Below are 23,239 nucleotides of genomic sequence, written 5' to 3'. Positions count from 1 at the left end.
GGTGAAACTTGAGGAATGTGTGTCTGCAGGCCCAGCTGCTGTGGGATACTTGGTGGGTTGTAGCTTCACCCTAGATCTGTCTGACACACTTGAGTATTTTTTGTCTAACCTGGTAAAACACCCTTTCCTTTAGGAGCAGCAGGGTATTGATGTCTGTTGTTACACACATCAAGAACAATTGCATCTGAGCCTGCTTGTGGTGACTAACACAGAAACAAGGTTTTAGTGGCATGTGTTTTGCTATTCTAGACATGAAATTTGCCCAATCTTCTCAGTTTTCTTCATGAAGGGAGAACCCATTGCAGCCAGATGACCAGATGCAGATGAGGTCCATGCTGGAACCTCTTCACATACCTCCATCACTTCCCCCTTGTTTCTAGGACACGCTGCGAGACTGTGACCAGGAGTCTACCTGTTACAACACTGTCATTTCACCCATCTACTTCGTCTCCTTCGTGCTGACGGCCCAGTTTGTCCTGGTGAATGTGGTGATTGCTGTGCTTATGAAGCACTTGGAGGAGAGCAACAAGGAGGCAAAGGAGGAGGCAGAACTGGAAGCAGAGCTAGAGATGGAAATGAAGACAATCACCCCCGGCCAACACAGCCCCTCAGACATCTTTGCGTGGACAGGCAGCGCTGGTGGAGAGAGACCTGAGAGCCCCCAAGGATGTACCAATCCCATGCAAATCAAGGTAGATTCTCAGCTCTCATTAGTTTACCCTATGGTGAGAATCACAGTTGGAGGGTGAAGAGGGCTTGACCTGCGTATCTGCCAGGGGAAGACATGCACGAGTCAGTGGAAGGAGCGAGTGAACTGAACGTCCAGGGCTTGTATTCCTCACTGTCTGCTCACTGACTGTTGCGTGGTGTGGGAATTGATGCTCCAGGTCCAGCCCACCTTGACGCAGCTGTTTGGAGGTAGAGAGCTTTGCAATTAGTTCTGGAGATGTGCCCAAGCTGCCAAGTTCAGAGCTGGCTTCAAGTTTGTTCTAATCCAGAGTCTGGGCTAGGTCCTTTGTGATAGCATAAATCACGAGCATAATGTGTTTGCTTTTCTAATGCAGAGTGTGAGCCACAACATAAAAGAGGAATAAAACTTGGCTAATCTTTGCTTAAGTGTTAAATTTGTTTTATGCAACCTCAATTTAAAGTCCATCCCCACTGTCAAGCTTGTAAGAAAAGATTATTTTAACAATAGAATAATCCAGAGGAGACTCAAACCTGAGCTCACCAGAACTGGTGGCAATACTCCTACCAGCAGGAACAGTGCCGGAGCAGGGCTGTAATGTGGTAGCTGCTACCAGCTGCAATAAGTCTCTCTAAAGCACAATTTCTGGATGAAGACTCAGTCTGAGGAATGAGAGGGGTTGAGGTCAAGCCCCAGACAGGTCCTTCGGGAGGGAATGGAACTGGAATTATACAAGAAAAATGGTCCAGCTTTTTGTTTTAGGCTTAGCTGATTGCAAATCGGGTTAAACTCTGCACAGACTCCATTAGCTTTTATTACATCATGATTTCACAACAGCATGTCTTGGCCTCTGCCTGGGGTGGACTAATGAGTATTCTAATGCATGAAAAACTCATTTATGCTCTTTAGTCCAAGGGTGGAAGAGAGTAAATCCCTGCTTAAGCTTTGTTTCAATTCCTAAGCTACTGGAAATTTCTGGTGCATTAGGAGTCACTGAAGTCTGAGATGGAGGCCAAAGCTACTCTTTGGCACAGGAAAAAGGCGTTCAGGGCAATATGGGGAAATCCAGATTCACCACGTCCTCTAGGAAGAAACATCATGACCCAGCTGTGGTTGCACATGTTGAGCTGGCAAGCTGTCTTCGGCACTGTTGTTCTGCATCAGTACGCGCACTGGCAAAGAGAGACATAGCAAAATTGCAAGGCAAATCAGAGGAAAGGATGCCCTCAGCTCTTCAGGCCATTAAACCTGCCCTCTCTGAAGGTGGCTTTGGAAAGGGTTTATTCCAGTCATAATCTCCAGAGTGTGATTCACTCAAAAAAAGAAACCTCAAAAACCTCCAGATTTTATTCTGTTTAATCTCCCAGCCAAAATCTTCAGGACAAATCTGATGCTTGAGCACGAGAGCAGAGGAATACAACTCCCAGGACATGACCCTGCAAGGATATGTGGTCAGCATGCTTCTTTGCTTGCCTATTCCCCAGGATTTTTGCACCATGTTCTGTTTGACTGTAATGATGGTCCTCATTCCATTGTATGTAGTAGGCATTCCCAAAGTGAAAAGTGCAATCCTTAAATTGCTCCCATGCTGCCTGCAAAAGCCAGACCTGCTCCGTATAACCTCCTATGTCTGTGCTGTGGCGAGCTGGTTTGAAGTTGGCCAGGACAACTGAGGCACCTCAACCCATGTCTGGCACATGAATTAGTCGCCTGATGTTTGTGCATCCTGATCAGCTGCAGCTTTCATGGAGAGGAGGCTCAGCTTCTCTTCAAGTCAGGTTATTCTAATTGATGTGCCCTCTGGATATGGATTTAGGTGTCAAGTATTGGGTCCTCTAGCTCAGAAATGTAGACAATGGGTATAGAAGACTTAAAGCAATAGTGTTCACAGCACCAAGTACCAAGATGCTCCTCTACCAGCCCCTTTGTGCAGCTCAGATCAGTAACTGGCTGTGTTTGCCGAGAGCAAGAGCTGTCCCCAGGAGGGTCTGAGAAAGCTGTCACTGCTCACCGTGATATTACTGCACTGTTCTCTCTCCTCTCCTGCCTCACCTCTCCTGTCCTGTTGTTTCTGTTCCTGCTGTTCACCCCTGTCTTTCCCACCCCTTCTCTTATTCTGTTTCTCCCCCTTTTTGTTTGTTGGGTTTTGTACACTGTCCTTTTTCTGTCTCTGTCCTTTGCCTTTTTCCTCTCTTTTTGGCTTGCTCTCTCCTTCTGCATGTTATACACCACCCCTCCTAGGAAAGGCACTTGTTTGATACCATATCACTGCTGATCCAGGGATCTCTGGAAGGAGAGCTGAAGCTGATGGACAACCTGTCAGGCTCTGTGTACCATCATTATGCCCTCCCAGCTCCCGAGTATTACAACTCTGAGAACCAGGTTAATATTCCTAATTTCCTGCAAAGTTTCCATCCAAACTCGATGTGACTGAGACCTTTAGTAGAGAGTTAATGTTCTTTATGTAACGTAGTCACAGGGATGTTGAAGCATAAGTCATTTCGGCGTTTTCTGTGGGAGTCGAGATAATGTCTTGGTTAATGATGTTGTATATCAATACAAGAGGAAAAGTACAGGCTCCGAGTCTCCCTCTCCGACACAGTAAGAAGTTTTGCATTGGGATTTACTGTTCAGGAGTGTTGCAGGGAAAATATACAAAATTTTGTCTTCATTCTTCAGTGGGGTCCTTGTATTTGGCTTTTTGTTCCCAACCAGGGCTTCATAGCAATGGCAGGACATGTGTGCAGAGCCTGAAGTATGGTGTGAGGTTTCCCTAGAGCAGAGCCTGAGCGGGTGGGGAACATAAAACACTCTTTACATTTTGTGCCTACCTACACTGCATGAAAATCCAGTTTCAAATGATTTTCCTAAAGAGGCTTTTTGCAAGTGGGTCATTGTAAACTAGATCCTCATCTCTGATCTAAACTGACTTTAGAAGGTGACGCAGCCCCTAATGATGTACTTAAGTAATGGTGTGCTCCAGTGCTTTCTTGAGCAGGGGCTGTAATGCCTGCTTGAAATTAGTTCATTTACTTCTCAGGATAAAATACCTACTTTCTCAAGCATGTTATTCTTTAGAGCAAATATTTTCCCTAAATCTCAGCAGTAACCATAATAATAATTCAAACATACCTAGTTTTCCCTGCAGTTGGGATTGAGCAAATTCCATATTCCTTCATATATTTTTTTTTCCTCCCTTTCTGGCTAAAAATAGCAGTTTCTGTGTTAAATCAGTGTGTTTATTTATCAGCTCACTGACACTAAATCATCCAACTCAGCGGTTCATTAGAGGAAAGGAACAAGCTCAGGTAAAATGAAATCCTACTGCAGGTATTTATATAGCAGGATAACGTCTCCCTCTGATTGCCCTGTATCGCTTTCCAGATGGAGGTCTATTAAGCTATAGAGGAAGTGGTTGCCTCTAAGAGCTGCCAGAGGAATAGAGACAGTAGCTTTGGCAGGGAAGGCAGAGGGTCAGTGCTGAACTCAGTGAGAGCTGTTTGGAAATCTGTTGTCACAATGCTTTTCAATGGGAAGTGCTGCTGCAAAAAAAAAAAAAAAAAAAAGGGTTTGACATTTTTGCAATGAAAAAACCATAACGTTCCAGTTTGGCTTTTTCTGTCAAAATTTAAGCTTGAGGTTTTTTACCACACCCCCCCCCCCCCCCGTAATTAAAACCTGTATAAATCAGTTGAACGTTCCCAATAAAATGTTTTGACAGCTTCAAACTCAATTTCGGGAGCGCGGGGGCTGAAGGGGGAATTTGATGTTTTGTTTACATTTTGGCTTTTCTGTTCACACCATTTGTCATGTTCTGAGGCAAGTCAGGAATTTAGAGCAGCGCTGGGACTTGCTGAAAGATACCTGATTAATAGCAGCTCCAGCAGAGCGGCTCCGTGAGGCAGGAGCTGTCGGTGTCCACCAGGCACAGCCTTTCCCTGCACGCCTGGGCACCGACTGGTGCCTTCCCGTTAGGAATCACTGTCCTTGTGCAGGCAGCTTCTGCAGTGATGCCTTTTTGGGGGAGCCTCATGTGAAATCAGGAGCTCCTTCAAAGCATCTCTCTTATCCACTGCCAGCAGATGACTGTATTAGAAGAGATATCAAACCCAAGGTTAGATGAGAGGAGCCCGACCCTCTTATCTCAGCTGAAGTTTTGAGCCTCTCAGGGTTCACTCATCACTGGGTTTATTTCACCCTACCGATGCTATTTCTAAGAGTGAGGAAATCCAGCCCTTTGACAACTTCAATGCAAAAGATCCGAGCCTCTGTGGTTTCTCTTGGAAGATATATTGTTGTTGAAAGACTTTTCAAGCATAGAGGATAGGGAAAGAAATGCAGAGTGAGAAGTGAAAAGGAAGCACCTGGAGCTTGTCCAGATTAGCCACGTCTATAGGATACCTGATGAAATGCCTCCCCAGTGCCCTGGGCACCAGCCTTGGACACATACCCAAGGTGGGGATTTGGGGGGGCCTGAGCCTGCATTTGAGGGCAAACATCCCTCTTTGCAGTGCCTGGCAGCAGGGATGCTGCTGAAGGGGGAGATGCTGCAATCTCCTTTTTACCCTCTCCAAAAACCATAAGTGATGTTTCATATTTCCTATGTAAAGAGCTCCGTGTCTAGGGACAGGGCTTCATCAGCATTTTGATAAAGATTTTTTTTATCAGCTATTTGAATGCCTTCAGCAGGGATGCGTTCATGCAAGACACATCGGTACAGGGTTTGCTCAGAGCTGGAGAAGGCTGGTGGGGCCAGGGCTGGGGTGGCATTTGGGAGGCTGAAAGGTGTAGAGAGTTCTTTTAGTAGGACAGTTATTGATGCTTACCCAGGCACTAGAGGCTACTTAGCAGACCAAAACCCACTGAAGGCATTTGCTGACTGAAATCAAGCCTTCTGTTTCTCCCTGTCCCTGTTTAGTCATTAGGAACTTAATTATGGTCCCATCTGCCTCTTGGGGAGAGGGATGTCTCTATACCCTCCTTAGAGTGCAGGGAAGGGCATGCTCTGTACCCCACCTGCAAAATGATTTTGGGGAATCTTTGTGGACTCAATTGGATTAGCCCAGTGGCCAAGAGAACAGTGTGGTTATTAGGTAGGAACAACTTCAGAGAAGTCCAGAGATCTTGAAGCCTCTTGTATTTGATTATAACCAAGAGGATAAATCTCTCTAGTATAAAAAGTAAAGTTACTTTGGTTCTTCATCTAGACAGGAGAACAGCAAAATACAATGCTAGCATTAGTGTATGGTTTTAAACTCCCTCTCAGATCATTGGTGAGCATTTAAGTATGAATGTCCCACTCTTCTTTTTTTTCATTCCTTTGTTATATTTCATTTCTTTAACGTTCTGTCCCCAGTAACAATGTGCATGATGTAGCTTCTCCCACTGCAGGCTTATTGCTTTATGTCTAGAAGTATGTAGATTATGATACCTTTTGTTTTCTTTCTTTTCCAAAAGATTTGTGTCCTGGTTTCTTATGTTTAATCATCTCTCCCTTTAGATCCCTCTAGCTGAGATGGAGGCTCTGTCTCTGACGTCAGATATTCTCTCTGAAAAGTCCTGGTCCTTAGCTCTGACGGATGACTCTTTTCCTGATGATACTAACACACACTTACTTAATGCTCTGGAAAGCAATGTACATACACTGGTCGCTGTATAGTCTGATGTTTACAGGGTTCGAAATACTGCTTCCACCTCTCTACACCTGCCTAATGGCATTTTCCATTCAAGCCCGTTTCCAAATAGCACCAACCTTCCCCCTGAACAGGACGTTGTCCTTAATGCCATTAGGTCCTGGGTTGTTACCGTTCTTGTCCACAGACTTGGCTCCCTGTGAGGAACAAGTAGTTATTCCTATTTTTCCTTTGGTGTCTTATGCAAAAACAGTGTGTTTTGTACAAGTAAAATAAATAGTGAAAAAATGCTTTGGAAAGCAACAAGGTTGAAATTTCCTCCCCATCTGAAACAAATCAGTGATGCTGGGTGGAAGCGACACCCACGAGCTAATGGCTCGTGTCCTCTGCTGAGGGATCATCTCCAACCCTTTGGTTTGTACTGGATTTTTGTCTTTATGAACACAGGCACCACAAGGCTTTTTGTGTGATTGGTGCCAGACTGTTTGTTTTACAAATATCAGATGGGGATCTCTCCGAGATGCTGCTTGTTTTGGGAATTCTTACTAGCAGCCATCAAGCCAAAAAGCCAAAACAATGTTTGGACTCCTCTGTTTCTTTTTGAATGAAATAACCAGTATTTTGAACCCTGCCTTAACCATCTCCTCTTTGAAACATTAGACATTTTTAGCTGTGTAGCAGTCAAGTGCTTTTTTTCTGCTGTACAACAGACATACCTCCTTCTCCAACATTTTTGGATCATTCTTGTTTTCTTTGTTGTTGTTCATGTACTTGCCTTTGGATGTTTGTGTTGTTGATAAATTTCCTACCATCCGAGTCGACTGCCATCCTAATAGCACTTATTTGGGAAACACCTCTTAAACCGTGACAATATTTCCCATCATGCTTCATGGCATCACGTGCCAAAGATTTTGTGAGCTACGTTTAACATTTGTATGGGCCTTTTGGCTTCAAAATCAGTTAGTCTGGAGAGCTGGGCTGAGATTAGACAAATCTCTTTGACAGCACAGCAGTCCCAAGGGTATAACTGAGAGAGATGGTTTCTCTCCATAAAATGAAAAGCAAATCCAGGTTGAACAAAGTGTTCTGTGGATTTGTGTCAATACCAACAAAGTCAAAACAGTTTCCCAAACTCCTGAAACGCTGCAAGTTTTCATTGAGATCTTTTCTAAATGCAGCATTTTTACACTTCGTTTAGACTCAGCTTTAGCTGAAAACTATCTCAGAATGTTTTGTTTAACTCAGAATAGATTTGGGTTGGTTTTTGGTGGAGAGGGGGGATTTAATTCGTGGAAAACTCAGACTTGATTTTCAGTCAAGCCAAGACAACGTGTTTTTCAAACCTAGCAGTGAACCAAACAGTCATGTGCTTCCGCTCACAAGACCATTCTGCAGCCATTGGTTTTCATGGAGTTCACTCCTGAGATTTCCCTCGAGATCATCAGGAAGTGGAAACGAGCCCGCTGTGGTATTGGATCCTGTCAATGAACCTAAAGGTTCATTAAAGGTTGGGTTTGGATAGGATCTCAAAGCCAAATACTTGTGTTCAGATCCAAATGGTTTTGAATTGGAAACCTCAGGTTTTGGGCCATCTTCTCTGCTTTAAGCTAAATAATGTGAAAGCTAAATAGCATAAACATGCTGCTCAGAAGAGGAAGGCAGGGAGGAACAGAGACGTTCCCAGAACCCACGTCTCAGCTTTAGCAGCACAGGTTTCTTTCTCCTTCCCTGCGCTGTATCAGGAGACTGCAGTCTCTCTTATCTAGGCTGTATCCAGGCTATATCCAAATCAGCAGGTTCCTGAGGACTGAAACTAATGCTGCATGACAGTGCAGATCCATTTCCTCCACTAAATGGTGGTTTTCCTTTATTTTCCTTTTCTTTATTCCTCATTATTTTTTTCCTTTTCGTAATTCCTTTTTATCTCATCATGTTTCTTGTGCAAACAAAAGGCCAGGGTGAAATTTTGTTTTTATGACTGAAGGATAAAATTGGGGGGGGGGGGGGGGGGGCGAAAATCTCAGTGTTGATTTCAGCAAACCTGTAATGCACTGAGAGCAGGGAAGATTTGTCAGAAAATAAGATTTAAAGTTCCCCCAAACTGATCAGCAATATACTGCATCAGACTACAGTGTCACATCTTATTTCTGTGTTTTTCAATGGAGACCTTTTAAAGATGAAATAATTCTTTCATTAGAAATAGCCAGGGAAGCTGACTTTGCTTCCGTTTTTGCTCATACTGTCCAACACAATAACACCCAAGAACATTCCTGGGATGGAGATATTTCCTTATGATATCAGACCCGAATCCACTTCATTCGATACTGGCTCTGGAGTTGCCCATTCTAAGAGACTCTTTGGCTGTAAAAACTCCACAGCCAACATATATACAATAACCCTTGCTTGCATTAGATCCCCTCTAATTAGAGAATGGCTTTAACCCTGAAGCAGCAGGTTTAGATATCCCTTTCAATAAAATGGGTTTAGTTACTCATTATGTGAGAAGGAAAACCAATAAAACTGTGCTGGGAGCCGGACTAGAGAGTATTTTCTGTAAACTGGTTCCTGCATTTGGTTTTGTTTTCTTTTCTCTTATTGTTAGAAGAGGAAACTCCTCACCTTTGCAAAAGTCTGACTTGCTGATGAGGGCAATAGAAAGAGCTTTACTTTTATTGCAGAGGATCAAAGTTATGCAAAGCATGTGACCTTTGCTAGCCTTGAGGCATGATGCCTTCATTGCATACCCCTGAAATAGTCATGGTTTATTACTACAGTGTTGCTTCCTCTGTTTTCGTGGTTCATTCTGTGTGACAATTTATTGACAATACAAAATGAGGGGTAGAGCTTCCTGGTAGATCCATTCGTGCAACCTGTACATACTGACTATGTGCATGCCCATCGTGCCATACTGATTGCAATGGCTGTCGCTAGCGTTTCTGGGCACTTCTCCTCTTCCCATCCCATCCTGTCTTCCTTCCTCACTGTGCCTTTCCCCATAGGCTGATCTCCGCTCCAAAGACAACGCGCTGACCCTGTCTCCCAGCAAGGACCTGCTGAGTGTGAGGAAGCCTTCGGTGGGGCGCACACACTCTTTGCCAAATGACAGCTACATGTTCCAGCCGCCGTACTCCAGCCCCTGCCCCGCTTCCCTGGGTGAGAGGAATCCAGCACACCACAAGTCCCAGTCAGGTACATGTCTGTCAGCTGGGACGGGAGCAGGATTTTCCGATACAAAGCACTAGCTGGGATTTTTCAAGCTATTCAGTAGGAGGCAGCAAATTGCCATGGGCTGTTGGCCATTGCCGTTGGTTTCCAAGGAGCTGTTGGTGTCCAGGTCTGTGGAATGGCTTTGCAAAGACCCTCCACAACTTGCAAAGTCCAGTTTGTTAAAGATAACTCCTTTCCTCTGACCTTTTTATTTGCTAATGTGACAGTGAGCAGTTGCCGTGGCTCAATGCTGATCATCCCCCTGCCTGGTTCCCTGAAGGTTACAGTCCTTACAGCCTGGGCTCCATCCATCTCAGTGGATCTAGCTATGGTCCCAGAGCAGAAATCCTAGCAGAAACACATTTCCTCATGGCAGTTGTTTTTTGCAGCAGTACCTATTCTTGCAGGTTTTGAAAGTTCTATATGGGAACATCTGTGAAATATGGGAAAATGGTGTCTCTAAATGCCTGCAAAATGAACATAAATGTGCTGAATTGAGAGAGATCTCAGTGTGAGATGAATGGAAAATAAGAGTTCAGAATTGTCCTTCCCAGTGTGCATGGCTGAGAGACACACTTTACAGCTAAATTTGGAGGTATTCTTAGATACAGTGTGCTGCAGATACCAAGGGCTCACTCTCTATGTGCACCTCTGTACCTGTACTTGCAGGTGCCTCCTGGCGCTTATCAATGTGCTTTCATTTACTCTAATTTCTAGGGGTTACCTTCTGCTGGTAAATGAATGGAGCTGTCTTTAATTCTTCTGTACACACCATCATTTTAGACATTTGTCACAGATAAGACAGAGGAGTTTTTACAAGTATTGCCATTTGAAAGCCTCTAAAGCAGAACATAATTTCAGCACTGTTTGGAATGGGAGGAGATTTGAATAGATTAGAAATAAGATGTTGAAATTTGCATAGTAATAAGAATCTGGATGAATAGCGACTGTTGAACAGCAGCAAAAATGTGGACACAGTGGAGGAAGATGAATCTGGAGTTGTGAGAAATCACTGCCGTAACACAGGATTTTCAAGGTCAGGAGCTGTCCTTTGAAGAACCTGTTTGCACATAATGCAAACGGTGCAGCTAAAAGCCTGGTCAAATCCCACTGAGCCAATAGCAAGGCTCCCATTGCCTTCAGTGGAGCCAGAATTCACGGTTCTCTGCAACAGCTGAGAAATTCCTCATAGTTATAATCCCAGAGAACCCCAAAAGAATCCTGTTTGTTACAGAGGGAGTTTCCAGGGCTTTGTTTTTTACCCTTAATTCAGATGCATTTGTTCTGTCTTCAACATAAACATCAACTTGACTAAGATGGGTAATTTCTGAGTCCCTTCTTTCTTCAAGATGAACGGCCCCTTCTGACAGCCCTGGCTTGGGGAGGGCCGGCATTCCACCCTTATAAATCCACAGGCAAAACCATTCCACTGGGATGCAGAAGTATTTTGGAAAGGTGATGTCTTGTTCATAACCCCATTAAGCAATTAAACCTTTTGCCTTTTTCTCCTGCTGCTGAAGTTCCAATCGTCTTAAGAAGGCCAAGGTGCTCAGAGATGGGTAAAGTGCCCAAATCTTGGCATATGCATCTTTGTCCTGTTCCACCTCCAATGTCACTGCTTTTCAGGGTGGCGGAAGTCACCCCTACCTGTTTACAGTTTGTAATATTATAAAGTGCTGTGAAGACAGCAAGAGGTGCCAGGTGCCTCTAATAAATCACCCTCATCACCCAACTAAGCCATAATATTTCAAGCTGAGAAAGGTTTTGTTGTCAGAAACACTGGCACTTGCAGGAGATATTTGTTTGAATACTCCTTCGTTATGGGGCTGTTGTTCTGGGAAAGATTCCAGGACAAATGAGATTCTCTGGGATGCGGTCCAGGTTAAATGAATTGTTTTGAGAAACGTTGAGCCTGTTTTGTTGGGGGGGAGCATGCCGAGTTTCAAACCTTTTAGAAGAAGTAGCCAGCAACCACAAAGGGTCAGGAAGAGGCTGGGGAGTATGTGTTTCCTTCTCTTGGGATGCTTTGGAAAACTAGCCTTGAAAGCTGCCAGGTGCCGCTCCCTTTTGCTTCATATCCAGTGTGTGCACTGGTTTTGAGATCCCAGCAGTTGGTCTCAAAGCACTCAGGTATGGAGACATCCTTTCCTGGAGTCTTTCAAAGTCAGATCCTTGTGGTGCTGAGATGCGTGGATGCCTTCAAAGTTATTGGCCCTAAAGCAGGGATATAGAAGTTGCCAGTCAGGATGAACTTCTAGTTCCTAATCTTCTGTTCTCAACAGGAGCTAGTCCCAGTTGTATCAGGGGAGAATGCCAAGAAAAATGAAATAATAGACACTTTTGGAATAATTTATTAGCAAGTGAGAGCTTTTTCCCAATCATGGAGAGCCAGTTGCTGAATTCAGTGGTTTTGACATTCCTGTCTGGTCCAAGGTGCAGTAGAGCAGTGTTTTGTGAAAGGTCATTGAGATTAGGACACATCCCCAGAGGATCATTGCTTTTCTGTCTCTTCTCCCTCTTGCAAGGTTCCAAGGCATCGGTGCAGTCACAGCCAGCGGACACCAGCTCTCTCCTGCAAATTCCAAAAGACCATTTTCACTACATGAGAGCTCATGACTATTTGGTGAGGGAGAGCAAGCCCCAGGTTTCCCAGCAGGTTCACTCTCCTTCTGCTGAAAGGCTGCTCCGCAGACAGGTAAGCAGACTTATGATCATGAGCATGCAGAGGTTTCCTATTGTTGCATTTCCAGGTTAACCATGCTTTAAATTCAAGGAGGAATTCACAGAGAAACCTCGGGAGAACTGTAATTCTCCTACAGAAATAACTAAAAGGTTGATGGAGTTTGATCTGAAAGCCATCCAGGAGTCTCCAAAGAACGTGCATGATGAGTATCATCTCCTTTGGCAACGTGCCTAAATGTTCTCCACATTGCTAGCGTTTGGTTTTCTCTTTCTTTCAGTCCTCTTCATAAATGCAGCCAAATGCTCCCCAGGGGCTTGTTGGGGTTAAGGAACTAATTCTTGACTGCTGTGATTTTCTCAGTGCTTGAAAGGACACAGGGATTACAAGCTCCATCCCAGGTCTCCCTTCCTCTGACTCCTCTGGTTTCTCGAAAGGGGAAAACTCTAAAGGAAGCAGGATGTCTCCTATGAAAAGCCATCATGGAAAGCATGTTTTTTTTTTCAGTGAGAATTGAATATTTTCAATCTCCTGTGTGCTTTTGAAAAGTTTGAGTATACACAGAACAGAACATATTTTATTTTGCAAGTGGTTTTATCTCTGGTTTTTGCCTGGCATTGATTTAAATTCTGATTCAACTGAAGATCTAAGAGTTCCAATCAAAGATTCCAGTCTGGTTGATTGGAAGCATAAGTTCAAATTTATCTTTTATAGTAAAATACTTAAACTTCTGTGCTTCACTCTCACATTTTTGAGCACACTTCCTTGTGCAGCTGGATCAGGACCAGAGGCACGTCTGATTCCCGAGCTCTGCTTTCTTCAGTAGTTTCATGCCTGATTTTATATACACAAAATATATCGGTTCTATTTTTTTCCAAAGCAATTTCTTACCTGCATGAAATATTCCCATTTCTTTAATCTTTTAATCAACATTGACAAATGAGACAGTTGATTCATTAAGCTCTAAAAAATGAGTGTGAAGTACCAAGGTTAACAATTACATTAGTCTGTAATACTAAATTGACATAAGAAATTCCTAGCATGTATTCCTTTGCACAGGGCTGGGCAGCTACCCCAATCACTGCTAATGCGGAAACTAATTGATGTCATGATTCAAGTTCATAACTGTGCTCTCTTGCTTTCTAATGAATAACAGGCCCTTCCTTTTGAACAGATCTATCTATAATAAATTACCATGTTAGCCATCTTCCTCAGCCTAATTTTGTTCATGTCTTTGAAGGCTGCTTCTTCTCAGCCTTTTCATGTATATGTTAATTTATTCCCCTTCCGCCCCTCTCTGCTCATACAGTGACATGAGCATGCTCTCGGAATCAGATTTCAGAGAGTAAAAAGCTCTGGGACAGGGAGCAGATATGGTCCACAGGCCAGATAGGTCCCTCTGAAGGTTAGTCAGGTGTTGCCTTGGGCACGCTCCCAGATAGCAGGGAGCTCCTACAGTGGCTAATGGGAGCATTAAGGTTGTTCCTGGCAACAGAGCAGTATTGCTGTTGCTGTTAATTGCAGTCTAGATAGCCAGACACTGTGAAACTTGGTCCTTAAAGAAGCAAAATTCCCTTCACTTCTGCTTGCTCAAGTGCTCTCTGCTTGGCTCCTTTTATTGCTACCACTAATTTGTTACTAGCACACCATAACGGCCCAAGCTAGCAAAGCATTTTGGTCTGCAGTACCCATTTTTCCTTATTGTTACTTATATTGCATGTAATTCTGATTTCTTTTCTTTCTTTTCTTTCTCTCCTTTCCCCTTCACCCCCCTCTCTCCTTTCCTAAAATCTGTGTATAGATAAATCTTGTTCACCACATACCTGGTCCGTGCACTTTCCTCCATCATTAAAACCTGTGTGCTTAACCTCCCTTTCCCTCCAGAGTGCTGGAGAGTGAACAACAACCCCACAGTAATGTGCAGTTTAGACTCCGGAATGTTTGACAATTAGCGATGCACTCACAGATGAAGATGAGGGGATTGGATGCTCTGAGAGAACAGCCCCTGCTGAGGAACACGCTCCTTGGCAGTGCATTGCACAAAAGCTTTTTCTCCAAGGGAATGCTACCTGAGATTGAAACGATATTGATTTTCTGGTTCCAGGACTGTGTATCCAAGGTGTAGTCCACTCCAAGCTGTGGCTACTACAGGTGTACACCCCAATGGGATGGCAGAGGGTCCTTTTATTTTGACACAAACCAGTAAAACATTTGTACAAACAGTTACTCCTAACAGCTACCAAAGATGCTGGTATTGTAGGGAAAGAAAGAGCTGGTGGTGACTAACACTGTCGTTCTGTGCAACACAGGTTGGTGTAGAAGCAAAAGTAATGGCAATAGTTACTTTTTGCTTCTGTATTCTACTTTTTTTGTGTGGTCTGTGTCTCTTCTTAGGACGTGAACATGATTTCCTCTCGCAAACGCTCACTATAAAACTATTGGCATTGAGGAGACCAGAATTAGCTCCACTCATGACTGTGGTTAGTTGCCAGGATTATGCTCTAAAATTCTAACTGGAAAGGATTCACCAGCATTGGACAAACTGGTTTGCCATATTAAATATTCTCACTGATGACAAAGGGAGCCCAATGTGTGGATGCAGCAATAGACTCATGATTCTGCACACACACACGTGCGTACTGCAGCTGATGAGAGCTTTGCCTCAATAGAGATCATTTGGCTCAAACGATCCTTGCGGGACAATTTTTATCTAAATTCTAAGATCATTTTGGGGAGATTTGTCACAAAAGTGTTCCTCAGCGTGAGGAATTCCATCTCCTTCCACTTTGGTGAAAACTGAGACCAGCTGCACACATTTACTCATTTCTCTGGGAAGTTTTTAATCTTTAAGATCATTTAAGAGTCTTCTCAAACTGAGACTCTGCCTTTTAGGGCCAGTTAATGAGGTTGATTTATAAACCCTTTTAACAAGGGATGCAGTGCAGTGAAAAGACAAAACTTTCAAAATTAGCCATAGGCTCTCTCTGCCAGCAGGCACTGATGCTGCATATGGCTCAAGACAGCCAAGGCAAAATGTGCCTTAGGAAGCCTAAACTTAAGCATCAGAATAAGCTGTTATAATTAGAGCTTGTTATTATTATAAGTCCAGCTTTGGATTCCATGTTTTCCAGCTCCCCTGCTGTTAAGATGGTGCAGAGTTGTGGCTCCAGCCTGGGGACCAAAGCCAGGGACAGGCTGTTGCTCTGATGCTGGCACAGAACGTGGTTGCTCTGGCATTGCTGGCTCTGGGGATCCTGCTCCATGCCCTCAGCATCACCTGAGCTAGAGAAGGGAATACACAGGCTCACCTGCACATCTTCCCTCTCCTGCTCATACTTGGGCTGCTGAAATTGTAAAGGGCTTTGCATCCTCATCCTTTGCATAACAAGAATGGGTCTCAGTTTGGGTGCAGGCATTCTGGTTTTGCAGCCCTCCGTCCTTAGGGGAGAAAACTAAAGGTCAACCATTTATGAAGACTGACGGGCCAAATTCTGCTGTTGCTTACACAGGGATAAACACACAGACCTCTGATGCATGGGAATTGCTAGAAGCTATAACGCAGGTCATTATAGGAATCAGTGGGTCTGTGCTGAGGTATCTCAGCAGAGTTGAGTGCCCTATAAATGCTGTGCCTTGCTTGCTACTAACCTATGTTTGATCTATCTCTCTCATCTGGCAACACCCCTCCTCCCCAATCCCTTTGCGCTCCGATACAGATGGCTATCCGGAACGACTCTTTGGACAGCAAAGAAAATCTCCATGCTGAGGTGAGTGAACTCTCTGACCCAAATGTCCCCGCTGTGCCCAAGGAGGAGTCATCAGTGGCTCTGACGCCCTCAGAAGCGAACGAGGCGGCTGCATGGAGCCGGGCAAGCGTTCGTACGCAGCAGCATTCCCACAATCAGTATAATATTTCAAAGCAGGCACCAGCATCGTGTGCTGCTTGTGCAGACTCGTGTCAGGAGACACCTGGAGATTCAATGGACCAAGAAGTGTCTGAAATAAACAGTTCCTCGGAGCCTTCAGAAACTTGTACAGCCTCGAGTGCCTGTTCAGAGGTTCAGCCTCTCACTCCTAAGAGGAACGTAGGCAATACCGGCAGCATGACATTGAAGGACCTGAAGAAGTACCACAGTGTAGACACCCAGGGTCTTCTCAAAAAACCACCCTCTTGGTTGGATGATCAAAGGAGACATTCAATCGAAATTTGTTCGATGGAAAACAGCCCCCAGCACCATTCCACTTCCAGCTCTTCTGGCTTCATAAGTCAGGTGGTAAGTGAAATGGAAGGCTTGCAAGGGACACGGCAGAAGAAAAAACTGAGCCCTCCATGTATATCTATAGACCCACCCGATGGACAGAGTTTGCTACCTAGAGGACCTCACAGCATCTCACCTGCCAGTGGAGACATTTGCTTGAGACGGCGTGCTCCATCTTGTGAGTCCAAGGATTCCATGGATATAGGGGATTCATTGCTTCCAGACAGTATGTCAACATCTCCTACCCCAAAGAAAGACTTGTTGACACTTCCTAGCTTTTCCTTTGATCAGACGGAAATGGACCCCTGAGTTACTTTTCTGTTGGTGCCAAATGTTTTCTTCCTTTCATGTAATAGAAAAAGAAAAACCTAAAGAAACTCTGTATTCCAACATGGCACTGGGTAACAAATTTCCAAAGAAAGATTAAAGAACCAGCTGGTTAAAGAAGTGGTAAACCTATATCACGCTTACTTAAGCATATGTTCTGCTTAGGTAAAAGCAATACAATGTGCAGAATCTATATGTATATTATATTTTATTAAATTAATTGAATCTAGTATTGCGGGATGTAGTACATTTTGTGACTAAAGACTCATTTAATTTTCTTCTATTTTATGTATCTCAGAATATTTCTGAGGTAAAGTTGGTTTTTATGAGTATTTTAACCTAAACAAAAAAAAATATATATTTAATCCCTTCTCTTTTTTTTGTTTTGTTTTGTTTGGGTTTTGTTTTCTTTTGCAAAGCACAAAATGTAGCAAATTAGTGCATTACAGAGGAAATGTAACCCACAGTCAGCAGTAAATAAGGATTATTTAATGTAATTTATTTTTCCCCTTGGACTCCAATGATATTCTGGGGAGACGATTTTTTTGGATAGTGTAGAAATGCAGTGGCAATTTTCTAACAGAAAAAAAATCCAATCTTGCATAAAATGAACATCCAGTAGGAAAGCAAATGCATGAACCCAGGAAGGTCCAACATGCGGATAGATGCCTGAAGACGGTGAATGTAGAGCCATTTAACCATACACCATACTGAGTCACTAAAGGATATTGTAGATCATGACTCACAAACCCATGTCAATGGCTGATTTTCATACCTTCCCAGGAAATTGATGCAGCACCTCAGTCACTCCTGAGGTGTTTTTCCAGTGTCTCCAAGACAGACTATTCCTTTTGCTGAGTTTTACACCTCTATAAACCCACTGTTTGCAGTGGAGCTCCTCCTTTCCATGCCCATGAGGAAAGGAGGGTAGAGCCATATTTAAGATCTGGTGGGTGAATTCAGTGCAGACATGACACAACAGTGGGCGTAAGCACATGTTTAAAGTTAAGCTCTTGCTTAAACTGCCTTGAGGTTGGTTTGTATTTAAGTAGTTCTTGAAAATTAATATCATATGCTTCTGTGTTCAACAGATTTGAGGCCTACTGCAAGTTATTTTACAGATTATGTGTAAAAAGGTCTGTAGGTACCGAAATAACTGTTGATTTTCAGTTAAAAAGTCCTCTTTTTTTTGCTGTCACTGCTACAGTTAATTTACATGACCCTGACTGTAATGTTATTTCCAATCTATCAAAAGCCTTAAGCAGCGACATCATGATACAAAGTAGATAAAACCAGAACTCATGTCCTTACTTTGTAACATGTCCTTCATGTCATTCATCTCAGAAATTAACTGTTTACTTCCCTGCTAATGTCCTTTGCAAAAAGCAATCTGTAAAACTGGACAGCACAGCTTGAAAACCATGAGAGGTTGGCCTGGTTCAACACCTCCCGCTCTTCACTGATGGAAACCAGGCATTAATTCACTCAACCTCCATGAAATCACATTCAGATGTAGGTTAAATAAGACTGCAGGCATGCTTTGAAGTGTGCGAATAGTCACAAGTTTCAAACTGCGTACATGGATAAGGCTTTGCTGGATCATGTCTTTAAACCAGCACAGGCAAGAGGAGGATTTGTGCTAATTCTGTCAGTTGGGAGGTTGTAACTTTTGGAGAACTACTGATCTTTTCAAATCACCACAACAGTCAGAGATTAGACTGTTATGACTACATCTGTCTGCATTAGCTTCAAGTATCCATGCAAGGAGAAGATGCTGTTCTACCTAACAGCCTATGTGAGGTCTTAAGCTCCTTTATTTCCACTTGCGGACGTTTATTCCATAAACAATCCCTATTGATTTAGATGTCCTGGAGAAATGTAAGGGCTTTCAGCAGGAAGTCAGGCAATTGGTGTATTTGAGGTAGGAGGATTAACATTCTGTACTGTTTACTGCACTTAGATTAATTCTTGGCTGGGACATTTTCCCCTCTTCAACACAGGCCCACACGGAGACCGCTCTCTTTGATATGCCAGTCCAAATCCAGAGTTAAGCCTGTTCAAAGCAATGATTTCAAACAAACCTTTCATCACTTCTTCGCCCAGATCATATTTAAGGAAATAATAAAATTACAGTGTATTAAGCCTGAGAAATATTCTTAATCCCTCTTTGGTTTTACCCTCATAATGAGCCTTAGCTTTTCCTTTCACATGTACTAAATAATTTGGGAAAATAGCTAGGCCACTGAAATTGCCAACCCTGGTTCCTTAATGATTAGGATTGTGTTTGTATAACTGGAATGATACTACTTGTACAGTTTCCTTCCTTACCAAAACCCCATGGAACATTTTAGCTTGAAATCATGGCACAGAATGGTGATGTTAATCCAAATGCTCAACTCCAAATGTAACAGAAAGCCTAAAGGCTCTTCTATTTCCGATACCTGAGGTTTTGCCCACTGACAAGGTTTGTGGAAGTAACCAGACGTTTACATCACACATGACTATTCAGTAAAGGCGAGCCAATAAAAAAATTACTCTAAGATGATGCATTCAGGAAAAGAAATCCATGTAAAATAGTTTGTTTTCTAAACCAGACAAGTTTTTTCTAGATGCCCTTTTGAAAGACAAATACAAATGTACTGCAGCGTGTGCAATAATCTTAAGCTAATTTTAAATACCTTTGGGGGGGTTTTATAGAATTTGACTTTTTTTAAGCAAAATGTACAAAATCCACCGGAATTCTGTAGAACGGTTATGTTGATAGAACTTTTTATATTTTTGTAGAAATCTATAGAGAAATTGTTAAAAGTCTGCGTAGCATCTTGGGAACAGAAGCAGCTCTTATCTACAAGTTTCTTTACATAAACCTGGAGCCAAACCTACTGTATTACAGCGTTTATAGCCTAGTTTCAGAGCTTGCATCCAGGTCGCATTTAGAAGTAAGCAGCTAAACTCAAGTTCTACAATATTGCAGTGCTATTACTGTTGGAGAACTGTACCCACACAAAACATCCGCCCCCAAAACTCAGCCCCTATCGATGGTAAAGTAGTCGCATGGCTATCCAATTCATTCAAGCACACCAGCACTTTATTACTGTGGATTTACTGTATACAGGTGGGAGGAGGATATTCTGCTATTGCCAGTCTGATACATAGGGAAAAAGAGATTGCAGATGTGTCTGGAAAGATGGGAATTCCATTCTTGCAGGCCCTGGCACACAGAACTGATTTTTCATAGCTTGGTTACAGGACATTTATACTGTAGATATTTTGGAGGAGGGCAAGGAAAACACTGTTTTTGACTTCTATGGATTGCACTCAGCACAAGGTGTATTCGAGGAGAAAAGAAAACGAAAACAAAAGCATTACCACTGTAAATTAGGCTATGCCCCAGGCTCCCCTTTTCTGCCCCTTTGGCTATAATAACCCATGTACACTATAACACAAGGTGACTAGAGTAGGCACAGTACCATTGCAATGTCCGTAACAACCTAGTATATATGATAGAACTTTGTATTTAATAGTTAATATATTGTTATACTGTATCAGGTATATAGGCCAAAACGAGGTCTTTTGGTCAGGGCAACAAAAGGTGGTATTCATGGGGAAAATTGGGTTAAAACGTTCCTTTTTAAAAAAAAAAGAGAGAGAAAAAAGAAAAAAGACAAAAAAATGAGTGTAAATCTTTACAAATGACAAAAACAAATGTGTCCTATTAAAAGCTTTTGAAAAGAAAACAACCGTGCACTTCCCTTTGTTGTTGTTGATGATGATAATCTGTATCATTCAGAGCGGTCACATCCCTGGTCATGTTTTAATTGCGAACAGTTGGGGTAGGTATTGTATAGCAGCGGCGGACGGGAAGTTGAAAGGAAGATTGTGAAATGTCGGCCCTTTGTGAAGCAATTTGGTTTGACACCGCAAGGGAATCTGGCCTGGGATGTGCTGTTTTACCAGCAAGACCATCAGCTCCGCGTCTGCATGTTGTATTGCACTGGCAAAGGGCGGCTCGGCAAGTCGCTTAACAAGGCTGCAGAGGTCCAGAGGAGAGGAAGGAGTCAGGGTAAGGGGCGCGTTTGATCTGTCCATTAGCACATGTTACTATGAAGAGGATGATGCTGGGCTTTTCCACATTCACAGCTTCAGGATTTCCAGCCTGAAGCACAGCAGCTTCTTCTCCACCACTTCTGCAGGCGTTTAGTTCCTTGTAAAGCAGGAGTTGGTGGGGATGGCACAGCTCCAGGAGCTGCAGACTGTGTGCTCCAAGGCAGTGTGGGTGAGGACCCCAAATGCTGCTTAGGTACCACCTGAAACATTCCATAGAATGGTTTGGGTTGGAAGGGAACTTAAAGCTCATCCAGTTCCGACCACTGCCATGGGCAGGGACACCTTCCACTAGAGCAGGCTGCTTCAAGCCCCTGTGTCCAACTGGCCTTGAACACTGCCAGGGATGGGGCAGCCAAAGCTTCTCTGGGCACCCTGTGCCAGCGCCTCAGCACCCTCTTCAGCGGTCTTTAGTGGGTAAGATTTCCTAACGTGGAGTGTCCTCTCCCTTGGGGAGCGGCCATTGGAAGGAGTTGGGCTCTCTGCAGCCTTCTCACTTCGCAGTGAATGACCTGATGATTGCTCTGCAGCAGGAGGAACCCTAACCTGACATCCAGAGCAATTGTTTGGAGGGTACTTTGATAAAGGCTTTATCATAGTCATTTCTGAGTAGAAAACAGCAGGAACATAGCTAGCCCTTAAATAGGGAGAAAATATGGATCTATGCAAAATCCCATGCAAATCCTCACAGTGCAGGACTCCAGGGGTGAGCTCTGTAACATATCTGTGCTATCTGGGCTGCAGGGTCAACCCCACCAGGCTGCAACCACTGCATCGCCTTCTCACCCCTCCAAGGCTGGAGGATCCACTTGTCATTAAGATAAGCTGAGCCAAGAAAGCAGAGCAATTCACAGCTTCAAGCACTTCACACCTCTCTGCACACAGAGGAGTTTAACCTGTGCTAACTCCTTATCAGGAATGTCAAATCCCTTTATTGCCAGAGCTGTGTTCCGCAGGACCTTGTTTCTTTGCTCTCTGTTGTAAGTGTTCCTGTTTGAAGCTCTTTTTGCTGTGGTTTGTAGAAGGATCCCACCCAGGCTGGCTGCTTGCTGGTATGCTCTCAAATTGCCAGAGCCTGGGCATGGCACTTTGTTACTCCGGTAAATTACTTGGATGCTGCATGAAACTGGGTTGTTTTCTATGTAATTACAGCTGCAACTAGGGAAATAGCCCCTCAGATTTAATCTGTTTCTGGCTTAGTTGAGACATTCGGGTGAATTTGGCTAACTGTCCTGCTTCTGGAGAGCAGTGTCCCATCTGGAAAGCCGTGTGCACAGCGCATCCCCCCCGCTGGAGCTCTGCAAAACCCTGCAAGGAGCTGCATGAGAACAAACAGGAAAGGCCTGTTTGTGCCTTTCGTACTGTGGATGTTCCAGAGGTACAAACTGAGACCCACCACCAAGGCTCAGATGCGACCTGTGCTAGAATCCTCCCTAAAATAAGGTAGGAAAAGGCAATTTAAAGCAATGCACCTGGCTCCCTCCTCCTCCCTTCTAGGGGGTGAGGAGCCCTCAGGTTAAAGGGTTAAAGCCCGTGCAGTTTGGAGGGACAGAGGCCTGAACTGACCGCTCAGGGGTGGGCAGCCCACGGCCGGGGTCGGGTGCGCCCGTCCGCGGCGCTGTGCTACCATCTAGTGGGCTGGGGTAAGGAGCCGGTCTGGGACATCCCGTTACCGGGAGCAGGATTCCCGGCTCCAGGGAAGGGGCGAGAAGGATCCTGCGGAAGAGAGAAGGAAAAGGGAGGTTTTTGCTTCTGCGGGGATTTTCAGCCACTGAGTTTATATCATGGAATCACAGAATCCCAGGCTGGAAGGGACCTCGAGGATCATCTGGTCCAACCTTTCTAGGCACAGCATGACCTAAATTAGGTGTCCCGGCAGCCTGCCCAGCTGAATCCTGAAAGTGTGCAGGGCTGGGGAACCCATCACTTCCCTGGGGAGATTAGTCCAGTGGCTGGTTGTTTTCATTGGGAAAAATATTCCTTTTGCCTCCAGCTGGAATCTCCCCCGGTGTGCCCATCACCTCTTGTCTTTCCCATGTGACTCCTTGGAAAAAGGAGTCTCCATCTTTTTTTGTAGCCACCCTTTAAATAATGAAACATGGTGATAAGGTCTCCTTGAACCTTTTCTCTAGGCTGAGCAAACCCAGTTCTATCTGCCCTTCCTCACATGGTTTACCAGTCATTGGATCATCTTTGTGTCCCTTCTCTGGACCTTTTCCAATATGAGTATATACATGATATATACACAATAGGGATGAAGACTGAACCCCGTATTCCAGATGTGACCCAAAAAGCACTGAGTGGGACAATGACATCTTTATCTCTGCTGGTGATACCTTTA

At 43.9% G+C, this 23,239-nt stretch overlaps 1 protein-coding gene and 1 long non-coding RNA gene across 17 annotated transcripts in view; both read left to right on the top strand.

Moving 5' to 3' along the window:
* CACNA1G (calcium voltage-gated channel subunit alpha1 G) overlaps positions 1–19,273 on the top strand; it is a 140,897-nt gene extending 121,624 nt beyond the window's left edge. For 13 of the 15 annotated variants that reach the window (XM_061455462.1, XM_061455460.1, XM_061455458.1 and 10 more), the window contains 6 exons: positions 381–692; positions 2,930–3,070; positions 6,189–6,323; positions 9,321–9,510; positions 12,054–12,223; positions 15,925–19,273. In XM_061455462.1, the coding sequence (XP_061311446.1) occupies positions 381–692; positions 2,930–3,070; positions 6,189–6,323; positions 9,321–9,510; positions 12,054–12,223; positions 15,925–16,776 (1,800 nt within the window). In that variant the 3' untranslated portion in view covers positions 16,777–19,273. Of the gene's footprint in view, positions 1–380; positions 726–2,929; positions 3,071–6,188; positions 6,324–9,320; positions 9,511–12,053; positions 12,224–15,924 lie in introns of all 15 variants that reach the window. The other 2 variants (XM_061455464.1, XM_061455465.1) reach the window with 2 other exon arrangements.
* Positions 19,274–21,857: 2,584 nt separating this feature from the next.
* LOC133270341 (uncharacterized) lies at positions 21,858–23,239 on the top strand. Of its 2 annotated transcripts, none has more exons than XR_009743751.1 (3): positions 21,858–21,998; positions 22,099–22,276; positions 23,151–23,239. It is a non-coding gene; the product is annotated as an uncharacterized LOC133270341 (long non-coding RNA). The 2 variants fall into 2 exon arrangements; XR_009743750.1 differs by lacking the exon at positions 23,151–23,239 and adding an exon at positions 23,031–23,118.

This window comes from Pezoporus flaviventris, unplaced genomic scaffold (assembly GCF_033815535.1).
Source record: "Pezoporus flaviventris isolate CSIRO_AGI_PZ_B2104156 unplaced genomic scaffold, CSIRO_AGI_Pfla_v1 ptg000020l, whole genome shotgun sequence".
In the NCBI taxonomy this organism is placed as follows: domain Eukaryota; kingdom Metazoa; phylum Chordata; class Aves; order Psittaciformes; family Psittacidae; genus Pezoporus; species Pezoporus flaviventris.
This window is presented reverse-complemented; position numbering and strand designations above follow the sequence as displayed.